At 54.9% G+C, this 14,265-nt stretch overlaps 4 protein-coding genes across 4 annotated transcripts; 2 read left to right on the top strand and 2 right to left on the bottom strand.

Annotated features, from left to right (window-relative positions):
- Positions 1-5,006: 5,006 nt before the first annotated feature.
- On the bottom strand, positions 5,007-6,365 carry BAUCODRAFT_74675 (uncharacterized protein; the record flags this gene model as incomplete). The annotated part of the gene is made up of 2 exons (XM_007680582.1): positions 5,007-5,363; positions 5,454-6,365. 2 exons carry the CDS (start codon positions 6,363-6,365, stop codon positions 5,007-5,009), a joined length of 1,269 nt encoding a protein of 422 aa, XP_007678772.1.
- A 235-nt stretch (positions 6,366-6,600) lies between these two features.
- BAUCODRAFT_210636 (uncharacterized protein) lies at positions 6,601-8,883 on the top strand. The gene is made up of 4 exons (XM_007680681.1): positions 6,601-6,646; positions 6,724-6,796; positions 6,866-7,965; positions 8,013-8,883. Exons 3-4 carry the CDS (start codon positions 6,982-6,984, stop codon positions 8,700-8,702), a joined length of 1,674 nt encoding a protein of 557 aa, XP_007678871.1. The 5' UTR covers positions 6,601-6,646; positions 6,724-6,796; positions 6,866-6,981; the 3' UTR covers positions 8,703-8,883.
- Positions 8,884-8,891: 8 nt separating this feature from the next.
- Positions 8,892-10,251, top strand: BAUCODRAFT_210537 (uncharacterized protein). Its single transcript, XM_007680680.1, has one exon. It carries the CDS (start codon positions 9,065-9,067, stop codon positions 9,989-9,991), a length of 927 nt encoding a protein of 308 aa, XP_007678870.1. The 5' UTR covers positions 8,892-9,064; the 3' UTR covers positions 9,992-10,251.
- A 728-nt stretch (positions 10,252-10,979) lies between these two features.
- Positions 10,980-14,145, bottom strand: BAUCODRAFT_74600 (glycoside hydrolase family 2 protein; the record flags this gene model as incomplete). The annotated part of the gene is made up of 2 exons (XM_007680576.1): positions 10,980-13,508; positions 13,561-14,145. The coding sequence occupies 2 exons, from the start codon at positions 14,143-14,145 to the stop codon at positions 10,980-10,982; spliced, it is 3,114 nt and encodes a 1,037-aa protein (XP_007678766.1).
- Positions 14,146-14,265: the final 120 nt, after the last annotated feature.

The following is a 14,265-nucleotide window of genomic DNA, read 5'->3' as shown; positions in this document are numbered from 1 at the left end:
AGCTCATGCTGGAGAAGCTCAATCTGGATCGCAGCTGGTACCGCGTCGGCCTTACCAAGGTCTTCTTCCGCGCCGGCGTGCTTGCCGAGCTGGAGGAGCAGAGAGACGCCCTGATCCGTGACATCTTTGAGCGCTTTCAGTGCGTTGCTCGTGGCTTCGTGCAACGACGCATCTTCCGGAAGCAGCAGCATCGAGCGGAGGCCACTCGCATCATTCAACGCAACTTTGCGGTTTACCTGCAGATGATGGAGAATCCGTGGTGGCGGCTGTTCATGCGCATGCGGCCATTGTTGGGTGCAACCAGACAGAGTAATGAAGTCAGGAAGCGAGAGGAAGAGATTAAGATGCTTCAAGAACGGATGGCGCTCGAAGAGCAGCATCGGGCCAAGGTGGAAGATGAGCGTCGGCGAGCCGAGACGGAGGCGCAGAGAGTGCAGCAAACACTTGAGAGCGAGCGCGCCCTTGCATTAGATAAGGAAGAGATCTTTCGGCGACTGCAAGACCGGGAGGCGAAGTTGGCAGAAGAGCTGCAAGCGGTGCTGGCGGACCAGGACGGGCTGGAGCATCAGGTCGACAAGCTCATGGCTGCCTCGAAAGCGGCTGAGGAGGCCGCTGAGCAGCGGAGAGCGCAGCTTGAAAAAGCAGCTCACGTCATTGAGAAGCTTGAGGCCGAGAAGACTGATCTCGGAAGCCGCATTGCTGACTTGAATGCTCACTTGCAGGAGGTAGAGACCAGCAGGTCGTTAACTAGCGAGCAGGAAGAAGCGCTCCAGCAAGAGATCCGAATGCTCCAGAGTCAGCTCAGCCTGAAGGATCGCAAACTGCAGGATTTGGAGGTCAAGCTGGTCAAGAACGATCAAGATCTTGAAGTCAAGCTGTCGCATGCCAGCAAAGACCTGCAGAAAGCGAAGATGCAGGTCAATGATCTGTCCGACGAAAATCGTGCCATTCGGCAACAGATGACCGACCTCTCAACCACATCCGCGAGTTTCGAAGACGTGATTCGACGGAAAGACAGCGAGCTTGCGATTGCGCGATCCGACTTGAGGAAGTTCCAAGACGATCGCAAACGGTACGAAGACGAGAAGCATGCACTCACCACCAAGCATGACGGCATGCAGAACCGATTACGCCAGGTTCAGGCGGAAATGGAGGCCATGAGAGTCCAGTATGCGCAAGTTGAGCGCGAGGCTATCGACGCCAAACGCGCGCTTGACGAGCAGACATCTGCCAATGCACATTTGAAGATGCTTGAAGCTCAGCTGCACGACATCAAAGGCGAGCTTTTCCAGGCACAGACGGACCTCAGCCGTGAGCAGCAGTCAAGAGACGATGTCAAGCGGATTGCAGACGCTGAGAGGGAGGAGCTCAAGCGAGAGTTTGAGGAGCTGAAGGAGTCCAAGGTCACAATCGAAAAGGAGATGTACGTGCAGTCTGACCTTACGCGTCGCGCCACTTCTGCTCGCGAGATTGCGGACAAGGAGCGCAAGGAGTACCAAACCGAGTTGCAGACTCTGAGGAAGAAATTCATTGAGCTGCAGGAGGCAAAGCTAGAGTGCGAGGCCGCCGTCGAGAGGAATGTGACACGCCAAGCGAACGAGCGGCACGCTGTTGTCAGGCGTGATCTTGAAGCCAAAACACGGCAGGCCGAGGAGCTCGAAGCCGAGCGGGCACAACTGGCCAGCGAAGTGCAGAAGCTCAAACGCCTCATTGGAGAGTCTGACTCCTTCAAGCTTCATCACGACCAAGACAAGCAGCGGCTTGAGCGTGAGCTTGTGACGATCAAGGGTCGCTTGACTGCTTCTGAGAACGACAACCGCGCTCTGCTAAATAAGGTGCAGCAGAAGAATTTGGACATAGCTCGCTCGAATTCGCAAGCGGGCGACAACCAGCGCGTGCGCGTGAATCAGCTCAATCAGGCGAAGGCGCAGGCGGACGAGCTGGCCAAGCAGTTGCAACGGCAGCTTAGCGATGCTCAACTCACCATCGCCAGCTTGGAGAAGCAGAAGGAGAAGTTGGCGCTTAATCTGGAAGACCTCAGTCATGAAGTCGACCGCGAGCATAAGACCAGCCGTAATGCCGAGCAGCAGTCCTCGGCCGTCACTTTGCAGCTTGCAGAGGCAAACAGGAAGCTTGAGACGGAGCGACAACTGCGGACGCAAGCTCAACAGAACACGCGAACCGTGCAGTCGGCGCTCGACAATGCGAACCACGAGCTGAACGAGGCGCATGACCACTTGCGCTTGCTGCAGAAAGTGTTCGATCCGGAGAGCGGACGCTTGCCAACCAACGTAGATGGCCCGAAGCCGGATCTGACGCGAACCATCGATCTCGCCCGCAAGCTGGAAGCGTCGGAGAATGCACTGCGTCTTGCCACCGACCGCTGCTCACGCGCTGAGGCTCAGCTTGATGAGGTGCGAATGCAGCACCATGACGATATGCAGGAGAATGACTTCCGTCATCAGAATTCGAAACGAGCGCTACTGGAAGAGATGAACGCGAGCCAGGTCAACGCTCGATCCTCGCCCAGTCACGCCCGACGCGAGTGGCAGGACAGTCGCAAGCCTTTTGCACCGACACCCCTGAACAGCACGCCGACTAGTCAGCGGCACATCAGCAAGGCCAGTAACGAGTCCGCCCGATCCGACCGTACCGTGGATACGGTCACGTATAACAGCAGGATGGATCTTGCGGCCGAGCTGGAGATGGTTCAGAACCAGTTACAGATGTCCGAAATCCGAAACCGTCACCTGCAGGCGCAGATCGAGGGAAGCCCAACCAAGGGAGGGTGGCATGACGACAGTCCATCTCTACGTCGCGTGCAGAAGCTCGAGCGTGAGAACTTCCGCTTGCATGATATGCTCGATGACTCTGCCAAGAAGGTCTCGGCGCTTGAGCAAAGCATTCGAAGCGGTGAGCTGAGCCTGAAGGAGGTGCAGACGAAGAGCCACGAGGAGCTGTATGACCTCATCAACGCGCAAGAGCAGTCCCGCCGGTCGCTGCTCACCTCCCACAACGCCGCCGTTTCCGAGCTGGCAGATGCCAAGGGTGCTTTCGATGAGATCAAACACGCGAAGGTGGCCACCGAGGTTGAGCTCCGGGATGCGAAGTCAGAGCTTGCGGACGTCAATTATGAGCGCGAGCAAGAGGCCGCAAATCACGCTCAGTTACTGCAAGAGTTCTCCGACTTGCAGATTCGGCTCGATACCGAAGCCTCTAAACTCATCGATGTCACGTCAAGCCTCAACCTGTACAAAGCACGTGCCGACGAGTACTTTGAGCGGTTGGAGCAAGCCGAGCTGGCGGTACTGAAGGCTTCTCGGGCGGAGCACTTTGCCCGGTCCCAGGCCAAGGAGGCGGAAGATACATGCGCGACAATTATGTCGGAGCGCAAACAGATGGATCAGCTTGTCGAGGATCTTCAGCGCCAGACTCAGCAGTATGAGGAGCAGCTCGAAGACGTGAGGACTGACCTGGAGCGTGCGGTCCAAGCTAAGAAGCGTTTGCAGAACGAACTTGAAGACTACCGTTCCCAGCGCGCCATGGATCTTGAAGATAAGGAAGTCGGCATTGAGCAGACGCGTAAGAAGTATCAAGCAGAGCTTGCGGGCTTGACGGCTGAGCTAGAGATTGAGCGCGACAGCGCTGTACATGCCCGCAGTGAGAACGGTAAGCTGCGGGATGAGCTAGAAGAGCTCCGCAATAAGTGGGATGATGAGGTGCTAAACAGCTCGACCTGGGCGAAGGAGAAGTCCCGACTTGAGGTGGCGTTGCAAGGGGTATCCGACTCCCGCGACGACGCTGTCAGCGCACACAATGAGGCCCAGAGCAAGATCGTCGACCTTCTCGGACAAGTCCGCGCTCTGCGCACCAACGTTGACGAAGTGGCTGCTGATCGTGACATACTCGTTAAGGAGAAGAAAGGGCTTGAAGCGCGCCTCCAGGAGGCGGCGGATCGACTCGATGACTTGTCGAACACCGGCTCTCCCTCCAAGCGCGACGCAGCATCTCTCGAGAAGGAAGTGCTGGATCTCAAGTCTCGCCTCGCATACCAGGAGGACGTCTCTGCCGCTGCGGTGGGCAAGATGCGCCGTGCTGATGGTCTGGTGCAGGAGATCCACAAAGACATCGCACACGCGCGGGAGACGAGCAATCAGCTGCACAAGGACAAAGCCGCTCTGGAGAAGACCGTGAAAGATCTACAGCTGCGATGTGTTGACTTGGAAACGAAGGGTTATTCGAGCGGCAGTCATGACGTGCGATTCCTGCACGGCCGAATTCAAGAAGTAAGTGCCATACGAGGTGGCAATGCAAGTTCTACCGACAAGATACTGACAAAGCGACAGCTCGAAACCAAGCTGGAGTCCCTGGAACAGACCCGCGCGACCGAAGCTCGCAGTGTGCGCACTGTTGACCGTACTGTCAAAGACCTTGAGTCGCAGATTCAGCGCCGGGAAGACAGAGCAAGGATGCTTCAGGACGACATTGACCGTAGCCGGGATAAGATGCAAGCTCTCCTAAAGAACATCGAGGAACTTCAAGCATCTGACTCCGAAGCACAACTGCTTGCCAAACGTGCAGAGCGCGAGCTTCGAGAAGAACGAGAGAAGACACTACGTTTGGAGCGCGAGATCGACACATTGCGAGCGGTAAGCCGGGAACGCGAGCATAGCATGCGCCGGAGTAGTACGCTGGCTGCGCTGAGCGACAATGGCGGCGGTAGTCGCAGAGGTAGCTCGATCGGCGCGCCATCGCAGAATGGCGACGTCAAGATAGAAGTGCCAGCGCGAAAGAGCAGCCTGACGAAGGGTTTTTTGTAGCTGAGGGCGGCGCGTTTGGCGTCCGGCATAGGTGGTTGGCTCGGCTTGTCAAATCGGAGGCGTTTTTGTAGAATTTCATGGTTGGCCGCACGACAAGGCGTCACTGGGTGAGCACTTGTACATCGAAGTGTGTAGTACTCTTGTCTGGTATGCGATCACAAAGCTACCGTCTCCCAATAGAGCATCTCACGTTCCTAGCAGGGCACGTAGTACAAGCCAGCCTCCGACTATGCCGGCAATAGTACCTGCAAGTAGCGTACGGCCCTCCCAGGTCATGGTAAGGTATGCGCCCAAGCCTACAATTATCTCCAGGCGCCTGGCAGTTGCTCGGCGATCTCTCCAGTCTTGTCGAATGCTGAACGGCGGCTCGACCCTGCTGTCAACCTGTTCATCTGGGATGGTGCAATATAATGCTACAGGTCTATGATCGCTTGTTGGCTGCACAGGGAGAGCAACATAAGAGTGCACGTCCGGTGGCAGAGCCTCCAGAACGAGAATGCGATCACACCACGATGGCATGCGGTGCTGCGCCCAGTGCCATTCCTCCTCTTCGGGCGGGAAGAGCTGTTGGATCGTGGCTACGTTTCGGCCATCTTTCAAGGTATGAGGAACAGATGCCAGGGAGGCCGCCACTTTTCGTTGCGCCGCATTGCTATATTTGTATGTTGGTGGAAACTTGATAGGTGCTGCTTCTGTGAGGTTGTGCAAGGTGCGGCCCGCCTTGCGCTCACGGCCAAGTTGGTCATGCTGCAGAAGATGCGAGTAGTGATGCTCATCCTCTGTATCTTCAACAGGCTTCGGCCATGGTGTAGATTGAGTGGAGGTAGGCGGGGACGTGTCAGCAGTACGATAGTTGAGGTCCCCAGCAAAAAACACGTGAGTATCTGGCCGGAACAGAGTACCGGCATCGCCGTCTTTCTTCTGGCCGATGGGGTCGTCGACGTCGGACAGAAGTGGCTGAGCGTCGTCGTCCGATTTCGACGAACGCACCGGCGAATGCAGAGGGTCTTCAAAGACAAGACTTTCGCAGATGGACCGCCAATCTTCATTTCTTCTCCGCCATCGCTCCTCCATTGGTGCAAGATGCGCAGCTATCACGGTGAGAAGGCAATCTTCGCCACCGTCTGCGCTACGTAGAGCAAAACGCGCCCCTACAGCGCCCTTGTTGCCCATACGCCACAGACCGACGCCTGTGCCAGCATACTGCGTCCAGTGGATTCGCTCTTTGGTTTGCCGGCGGGCAAACACCATGATCGCGGTCATCCCCAGGTTTCGTGCTGCAACTTCCACATACTCACTGTCCGCGCCATACTTATGAGCTGTGGCATCTTTCACCGCCACAGCGAAACGTGCTAGATATGGAACGAGTAATGAGCCGCCCAGGAAGCTATAGCTAATGGGCGCAACTTCCTGTAAGCAGAGTACTATCAGGTCGGGGGGAAGCTCGGTTGTGATATCTTTGAAGAGGCTGGCGGCGAAATATGGTACATCGATAGCTTGCCGAGCGCAGTTGAAAGTAACTACATAAGCATTGAGATGCGCCATAGTGCGTTGTTGACGTGGGACTATTGCGACAATTCCAGTCGGTGTATCGCCTTGTGCTGAGGTTCGATCGACGTTTTTCGAGCACGTGACTGTACGTCACTAATAGTCCATGGTATGCTGCTTGAGGTAAGCCTGCCAAGCCGTGGGAAGACGTCGGTACTCCGGGACCCTCGTGCTGGCATCACCTTGCTTCGCACACTTGCGCAAGATGAAGGTCGCTTTGACCCAGCTAGCGATACCAGCTGGTGTCGAGTGCGGGAAGCCAATAGACAGACACGCAGGTCTGCTGTCGCCCCAATGTCCGGTAGACGCTTTCTGCCGTACTCGTTGCTTCGGCCTTTGCTGACCGATCAGGGAGTGCCGTGTCGGCGATGCAACGCTATTAGATAAAGCCGCAGTTCTAAAATATTCATTGCATCACTCATGGTCAAGTATAGGCATCCATCTCAGCGCGTTCTGTGTCGTCTATCAACCTCGCTCTCATTGACATGCCACTTCAGCAAGACTTTCCAGCCACCATTGTTACACTGACGACGGGTGAGACACGGCATCTCGCTGATGAAAGCCCACATTCGATAACCGAAGATACACGGAGCTACTGGGTCAAGACCAGCTAATGACACTCACAAAAACTGAGCAGGCATTGCCGTCCGACACCCCACGGCCTGTCTCCGAGGCAGGATCGTCTCGAGAACCTGATAGCGCCTCTGTCAATATCCTCCTTGCTCCCATTCGGCCCGAAGCCAGCCATGCGCGCACTTCACCGCGCCCCAAGGACCTGGGCAGGCAGGCTTCCAACAATCGTTTGGCAGAGGAAGCTGGCTCAGCATCCACTCTCGACCATCAGGGCGTCCCACCGGAGCTTGGCAGCCTCACGAAGGAAGTCATCTTCGTACTGGTTTGCAGCAGCGGGCAGTTACTCTTCGCGTTCTTCTACGGCGATGTTGTCGTCAATCAACAGACCCTCAAAGTAGCCTTGGGGCTGCAGAACACTCAGCTACCGTGGCTGGTGGGCAGTTTCCTTGTCGCCAATGGCCTCTCCGTTGTTGTTGCTGGCTCCCTTGCAGACCTACTTGCCCCAAAGCGGATCGTTCTGGGTGCTCTCGTGTGGCAAGCGCTGTGGAACCTTGTTGGGGCTTTCTCTGTCACCCCATCTCGGGTTGTGCTCTTTTTTATCGTCCGCGCAATGCAAGGCCTTTCAGTGGGTGTGCTCGTGTCAGGCAGCATGAGCATTCTCGGACGGGTATATGCACCTGGTCTGCGTAAAACACGAGTGTTCAGTGCTATGGCAGCTGGTGCTCCGGTTGGATTCTGGATTGGCCTTCTCCAAGGCGGAGCGCTATCGGCGCATTTGCCGTGGATCTTCGGCACCAACGCCATGATGAGTGTGCTGTTGTGCCTTGCATCGCTATATACTATTCCACCCATGCAACCAGTCGCTGATACGCCAGGGGCTGATGTGCCAGGGCTGCGGCGCTTCGACTTCAAGGGAGCCGTCTGCGCAATGGCTGGATGTGTCTGCTTGCTCTTCGGTTTGACTCAAGGGCCGGCAGTCAACTGGGCACCTTACACGTACAGCTTGATCATCGTGGGGATTCTAGTAAGCGCTCTTCTCCTGATGCAGATGCCTACTAACCACTGATCTAGCTGCTTGTGCTGTTCCCGTACATCGAGAGCAAAGTCCCTCGTCCTATTATACCGACCCGTCTCTGGAAAACTCCAGGCTTTGCACCACTCATGGCAGCCTACTTCCTCGGCTTCGGGGGGTTCATTGGGCCGTGGCAATTCTACGCGATTCAGTTCTTCCTGCGCTTCCAGAACAAGCCCGCAATCATTGTTGCCCTGTACATGCTACCGAACGCAATCGTGGGAGTGGCTGCCACCTTCCTTGTCAGTCGCCTTCTTCACCTAATTCCAGGCCACTACATATACATTTCGGCCATGCTAGCATTTGCATGTGGTCCGGCACTGTTCCTGCCCCAAACACCTAGCACACCTTATTGGGCACTAAGCATGCCTGGTGTCGCTCTTGCAACCTTCGGACCAGACCTATCGTTCGCGGCGGCGTCCATCTTTATTACGTCGAATGTGGCACGCAGCTACCAAGGCAGTGCCGGAAGCTTGCTAGCCACAATACAAAACTTATCTGCTGCCATCATGACGTCAGTAGGCGATGCAATCGGTGCCAAGGTGGATCTTGGAGCTGATGGTGAGATTGGACTGAAGGGCATTAAGGCTGCGTGGTGGTTCGCGCTTGCGGCGGCATTGTCGGGTGCAGTGATCACCGCAGTCTCCGTACGCATACCGAAGGAAGAAGAGAAGGAGCACGTTACGTGATATATAAATGAATGCATGCAACGCAGACTCGTGAATACCGATGTGGTCCACGCAATACGGCAGGTTCTTGATTTAGCCTAGTCGAATGTTGAGCAGCAATTGGACTCCAAAATGTTCCATGCCCCAAATGATCGCGACATTCTACGACCACAAGCCTAGCAGAGGGCGGAAGGCAAATGAGCACCCTATAAGCAGACCTCCATCCCATCGCAACTGTGTTCTGACCGTATTTCACTGAGTTTCTTTCGTAAGCATCAAATCGCCTCTTTCAACGCTACAGGGAGGCCTCCTTCAGCTTGCTATCCGTAAGGGGGACCCGCAACAACAGTCTCGATCTCTCCGCGACGTAGCATTGTTCCATTATGGCACGCACTCGGGCTCAGGGGAAGGTGGACGCTGGGAACAAGGCGAGTGGTCCACGGTCGCAGAAGCAGCTGCAACCAAGTAAGCAGAAGGTACCAAAGAAGCGAAAGGAGGAGCCAGAATCAGAAGCTCAAGAGGAGCCTGCGGGAGGTGAGGCTGCCGAAGAGGGCGAAGGAGATATTACGGAGACTGTACAGCCCCGAGCGAAGATGCCACGAGGCGAGAAGGATAAAGATGTTACAAAGGGGGGAAGTAAGGTCGACGACCACAAGATAGAGAAGCTACTAAACGAGCATGGTGATCTTCCGTTGTCTCACACTGCGCTCAAGGAACCGTCAAAGCCTACAGCAGAGACAATGCTCGCTCATCTATTCAATGCACTACTAACAAGCACACGCATCTCCCACAAGTTGGCGGAGAAGACAGTCAATACAGTTCTCGAAGCAGGGTGGGCTGATCTTGCAACCTTGGAGAAGACGACTTGGGAGGAGCGGACCAGGGTGCTTACTGAAGGCGGTTATACACATTACCGGGAGAAGACAGCAACACAGATGGGTGACCTCGTGGAGTGGATACGCACAACGTGGAAGGGCAACTTGAATAATCTCCTGGCCGCGGCCAAGGACACGGACTCAACCAATGTTCGCGACGAGGTCCGCAAGCGGGTGCAGAAGATCAAGGGTATCGGTAATGTGGCGCTTGATATCTTCTGCGACACTGCACAGGGAGTCTGGCCTGAGTTGGCTCCATTCCTAGATCCCCGCAGCATTGGCGCGGCAGAGCAGATGGGTCTGCCCGCCAGCGTCGACGAGCTTTACGCTATGGTCGGAAAAGACCCGGTGAAGATGTGCAAGCTAGCGACGGCATTGACAGCTGTCCGACTCGAGGGTGCGGTAGACGAGGTGGCGAAGGCTTCTGGCGCGTGAGCTACGCTTTGTTTGCTTGTTCGTTGAGCACCCGCCACTGTCCCAACCAGTTTAGAGGCCCTAACTGTCAAGACTATGACGGGAGTATGCGCTCCATTGACTGACAACAAGATATCCTTCGATACTGCAGACGGGCGGTACGCCTGCACCGCAGACTTACATATCGGCTGCGTTTTCCCTTTGCGGCCCAGTGTCAGTGGTAATACCTCCCTCGAGACAAACTCGTGTCACTCACGGCGCCGTGTAAGATCAGATGCCTGCCTTCTCAGTGCTCTGCAGGATCCCGGTGGTGGAACGAGAATCCAGACTTGACGGGCTATCTTCCAGGTCCACCATCACCCAGCCTCGAGTGCGGACGTCTTCTTCCGGCTGGCGTTGGATGCTGAATCTCCCATTCATACCGGCCACTGCTTGTTGGAGCCAGAGCATGAAGAGATGTGTCTGAGCCGTATGGTCATGGACCGTCAGAGTGATCGAACGTTTGGTGATGCTCATTATCGAGATGTACCGTCAGAATGGGCTATAGGTAAGGTGCTGGCATAGGCAGCCTTTGAAGAGCTAACAGAACGGTCCATATATGTGCCCTGCGGGTGTTATAGGCGCATTGAGTGCCAACAATCGTGTCTACGTGGACTACTGCTCGATCCAGCTCACCTACCTTGACCTTTCGAAAGCATGGCGTAACCACAAGACGGCGCCCGAGCTGCTCTCCGTTGCACTGGTGGCGTAAACCAGTAACATGAACAATGTCGCTACCCCTGGTTTGCATAACATGCGTACTTCATATCGGTCTAGCTCTGCTACACAGTCGGCTATGCGCACACAACTCTTCAGCCGTCGGTCTTTACAAAAGTGTCCACGACTGGACATGGTGAAGTTATCACCTATCGCTTGGAGCTGCTTTGCGAAGGCTTCTCACATATACTTCGCGGGCTATGATATGACTGACACAGTAGCCGCTTAATGCATTGCTCTGTACAGCCTTCTGTTACTGCAGCAAGACGCCGAACTCGAACGGCGCCGTGTTCAAAGCATATTTGGGCAATGTTGGTGGCCCACAAGATCCAGTACCAAGGCCGTGATGATCAGCGTCTAGCCTCAGTAACACAATGTCCTGCTTCTTCTTCTCCAGCTCATACGGATGCCTCGCTTCATCAATATCCTTCACGTCGTAATGGCTCGCCATGAAGTCGAAAAGACTCCTTTTTTGCGCATCTGCGATGTCAAACATTTGCGCCGTCATCTCTGTCGTGCCATCCGAGAACTTTACCCACCGCGTATCTGTCCGATTGGAGCATTCCTGCGGGAACTCTGGTCCTGTCCAGAGTTGGTCAACGCTTTTTACGGAGTGCACGCCGACCTTTTGTGAGATCTTCATGTCCTTGTAGCTTTCTCCGGGCCCCCGACCAAACCACTCGACCTGCTGAAACGTGCTCGCTAGACCCATGGTTATGCCGACGCGTGGTAGAGTCTTAGGCAAGCTCATGCCATTCGGTTTGCCCTTGATTGCTATCTTCACCGAGCCGTCGCGTTGAAAGGCATACTGTGTCTGCAAATCCAACGACCATGACAGCACTGGCGGTGCGAACCGCTGTTCGATATCTACAACGATTTCATCGCTTCCCTTGCGCCTCTCGACTCTCCGCGTTTGTACGTATGCGAGATGCAGAAACCTGTACTTCCAGTCCGTCACGTGCGCAGGCGCGTCGTTATCAGTAGGAGCACGGTAAAAGCTTGGGAGCAGCGGCTGGGCGAGCAATTCCTTGCCCGCCTTCTTCCAAGACACAAGCGCACCAAGCGGTACGTCAATCTCCCATACGTTTGAGCCGCAGGCAACTTCCAGCCTTGTATCAGTCGCCTGCACCTTTAACGTCGGAAAAGTCGCTAGCTTAGGCTTGGAGATAGCGGATCGCGTGGTCAGTGGCACTTGTGCCCATGCTAGCTCATACCCGGCCTTTGCCCACTGAGTATCGGACTTTAGCTGAAAGCTCATCGTCAGAAAGGCTTCGCCAGACAGGTTGTCCTCGAGCCTGGGAAGAGACAACTCTGCAGTACCGCCCGGCCTCGTGTTCTCCGGCATGGCAATCTCCCCGGTATCGGTATGTCGCTGAACTCCGTTCTCGTTCACTACGGACCACACGCACTTCAGGTGGTCGAGCGTCGCAAAGTCCAAGGCGTTTCTGATTGTTGCCTTCGCCTTATCCGCAGCAATGATATGCACTGGCTCTAGCGACTTCATGTACTCGATTAGAGCACTCCTTGGTGTATGATCGGATTTTAGCACTCCGTCCATAACAAAGTTGCCGTCATTAGGCACATCACCAAAGTCTCCGCCAAACGCATAGTACGGCAGTCCGTCCGCTGTCTTGGTAAGGATACCATGATTTGCCCATTCCCAGACAAAGCCGCCTTGCAATTGGGGGTACTGGTAGAAGCAGTCGACGTACTCTTGGATGGCGCCCGGTCCAGTGCCCATTGCGTGGATGAACTCGCAGAGGACCAAAGGCTTTTTGTGAATCTTGCAATCGTTCTCCGCCAAATGCACAATCGCATCCACAGAAGGGTACATTCGCGAGTAAATGTCCATGTACTCTGCGTCAAAGTCTTGCTCGTAATGTACCGGTCTTGTAACGTCAACGCTCTTGATGTAGTCATACATCGCCGTGTGATTCTGTCCATAAAAGGCCTCATTTCCTAAGCTCCACATAATCACGCAAGGATGGACTTTGTCTCTTTGCACAAGCTGCCGAGCTCGATCGACGTAGGCTTCTTTCCAGTCTGGATTATCGCTGGTCCACCTCGCAGCCAGTGCCATTGTATATCGGTGGCGAAGCGGATACGGCAGTCGCTTCAGCTCGTCGGAAAGGTTCATTTCTTCCATTAGCTCAAAGCCATGGCACTCCAGGTCCGCCTCGTCCATCACCCAGAAACCCAGCTCATCTGCCAGATCATACATTCGTGAGTCATTCGGCTGATGACATGTCCGTATGGCATTAATGTTGTGCTGCTTCATGAGCAGTAAATCCTGTCGCATAAATTCATATGGTATAGTCCGGCCGTATTGCGGATGGTGTTCGTGTCTGTTAGCTCCCTTGAGAAGGATGCGCTGGCCGTTTACCTTCAACAGCCCATCCTTGATCTCTACTTGTCGGAAGCCAATGCGGCGTGTGACGAACTGGTCATCTCCAATGGACAAAACCAAGTGGTAAAGATACGGGGTTTCTGCTGTCCACTTCCTCGGCTCCGCTATCGATATGGAGAAGTGGACAACATTCTTATGGTCACGCACACTCTCCACAGCCTTTGCAACTTCCTTGTGGTCCGCGTCCAGCAAACGCAAGGTTACTTCGGCGGATGCCGAGAGTGTGACTTGTGTTTTCAACGTGGCGCCCTTGTAGTGCTCGTCGAACACGGTCTGGACTGCAAAATCTTCGATCCGCGCCGTCTTTGGAAATGCAAGGAGGAAGACTTCCCGGAATATACCACTCAGCCACCATTGATCTTGATCTTCGATGTACTAGTGGGAAATCGTTAGTGCTGCGTGAGACAAGAGGCCAGGCCTACCGTACCGATCCATCACAGAACTGATAGACGCGCACAGCCAACACATTGCACCCTTTCTTCTCCACGAAGTCTGTAATATCGAACTCGGATGGATTGCGAGAACCTTGGCTATAGCCGACCTCTCGCCCATTAACCCATACATGGAACGCAGAGTCAACACCCCCAAAGCGTAACCGCAGCTGCTGGTCTTGGAGCTGTCCTGGGACGTCAAAGTGAGTTACGTACGAGCCGCACTCGTTGTTCGTGAATGGCGGATACGGTGGGTCGACTGGGAATGGATATTGCACATTAGTGTAGTGCGGTCCCTTGCCAAAGCCTTGTAACTGCCACATGCCTGGTACGGTGATCTGGCTCCATCTCGAGGTGTCGAAGTTGACGTCTTCGAAACCTGTCGGTGCTTCAAGCGGAGTATTGGAAAGATGAAATCGCCACTTTCCAGACAAGCAATGGGCCGAAGCCTTGGAGACCTCTCGAGAAAGTGCATCTTCTTCAGTCTGACAGATCACGAAGTTCGATCGGGGAGGCATTGTGTTGCGGTGGATCACAGAGAGGTTTGCCCAATCCGGGAGGCTTCCACGTTGTTTCTCCATTATCCCGTTGACGCTCGAGTCTTGCACCTTGTCCGCTCGGCCAAACGAAACGGCAGAGCGGAGGGCACTGACAAGGAAGCTCATAGGTGGAGTCGAGGGATGCTTGAGTAATACCTACCT

This window comes from Baudoinia panamericana (assembly GCF_000338955.1).
Source record: "Baudoinia panamericana UAMH 10762 unplaced genomic scaffold BAUCOscaffold_10, whole genome shotgun sequence".
NCBI classification, from domain to species: domain Eukaryota; kingdom Fungi; phylum Ascomycota; class Dothideomycetes; order Mycosphaerellales; family Teratosphaeriaceae; genus Baudoinia; species Baudoinia panamericana.
The sequence above is the reverse complement of the archived record's forward strand: the minus strand, read 5'-3'. Positions and strand labels throughout refer to the sequence as shown.

Excerpts from the sequence above, each read along its gene's own strand:
- BAUCODRAFT_210636 (XM_007680681.1), top strand. The coding sequence starts at position 6,982 with ATGACACTCACAAAAACTGAGCAGGCATTGCCGTCCGACACCCCACGG. Across the intron at positions 7,966-8,012 it reads TGATCATCGTGGGGATTCTA|CTGCTTGTGCTGTTCCCGTA; the intron begins GTAAGCGCTCTT and ends CCACTGATCTAG.
- BAUCODRAFT_210537 (XM_007680680.1), top strand. The coding sequence starts at position 9,065 with ATGGCACGCACTCGGGCTCAGGGGAAGGTGGACGCTGGGAACAAGGCG.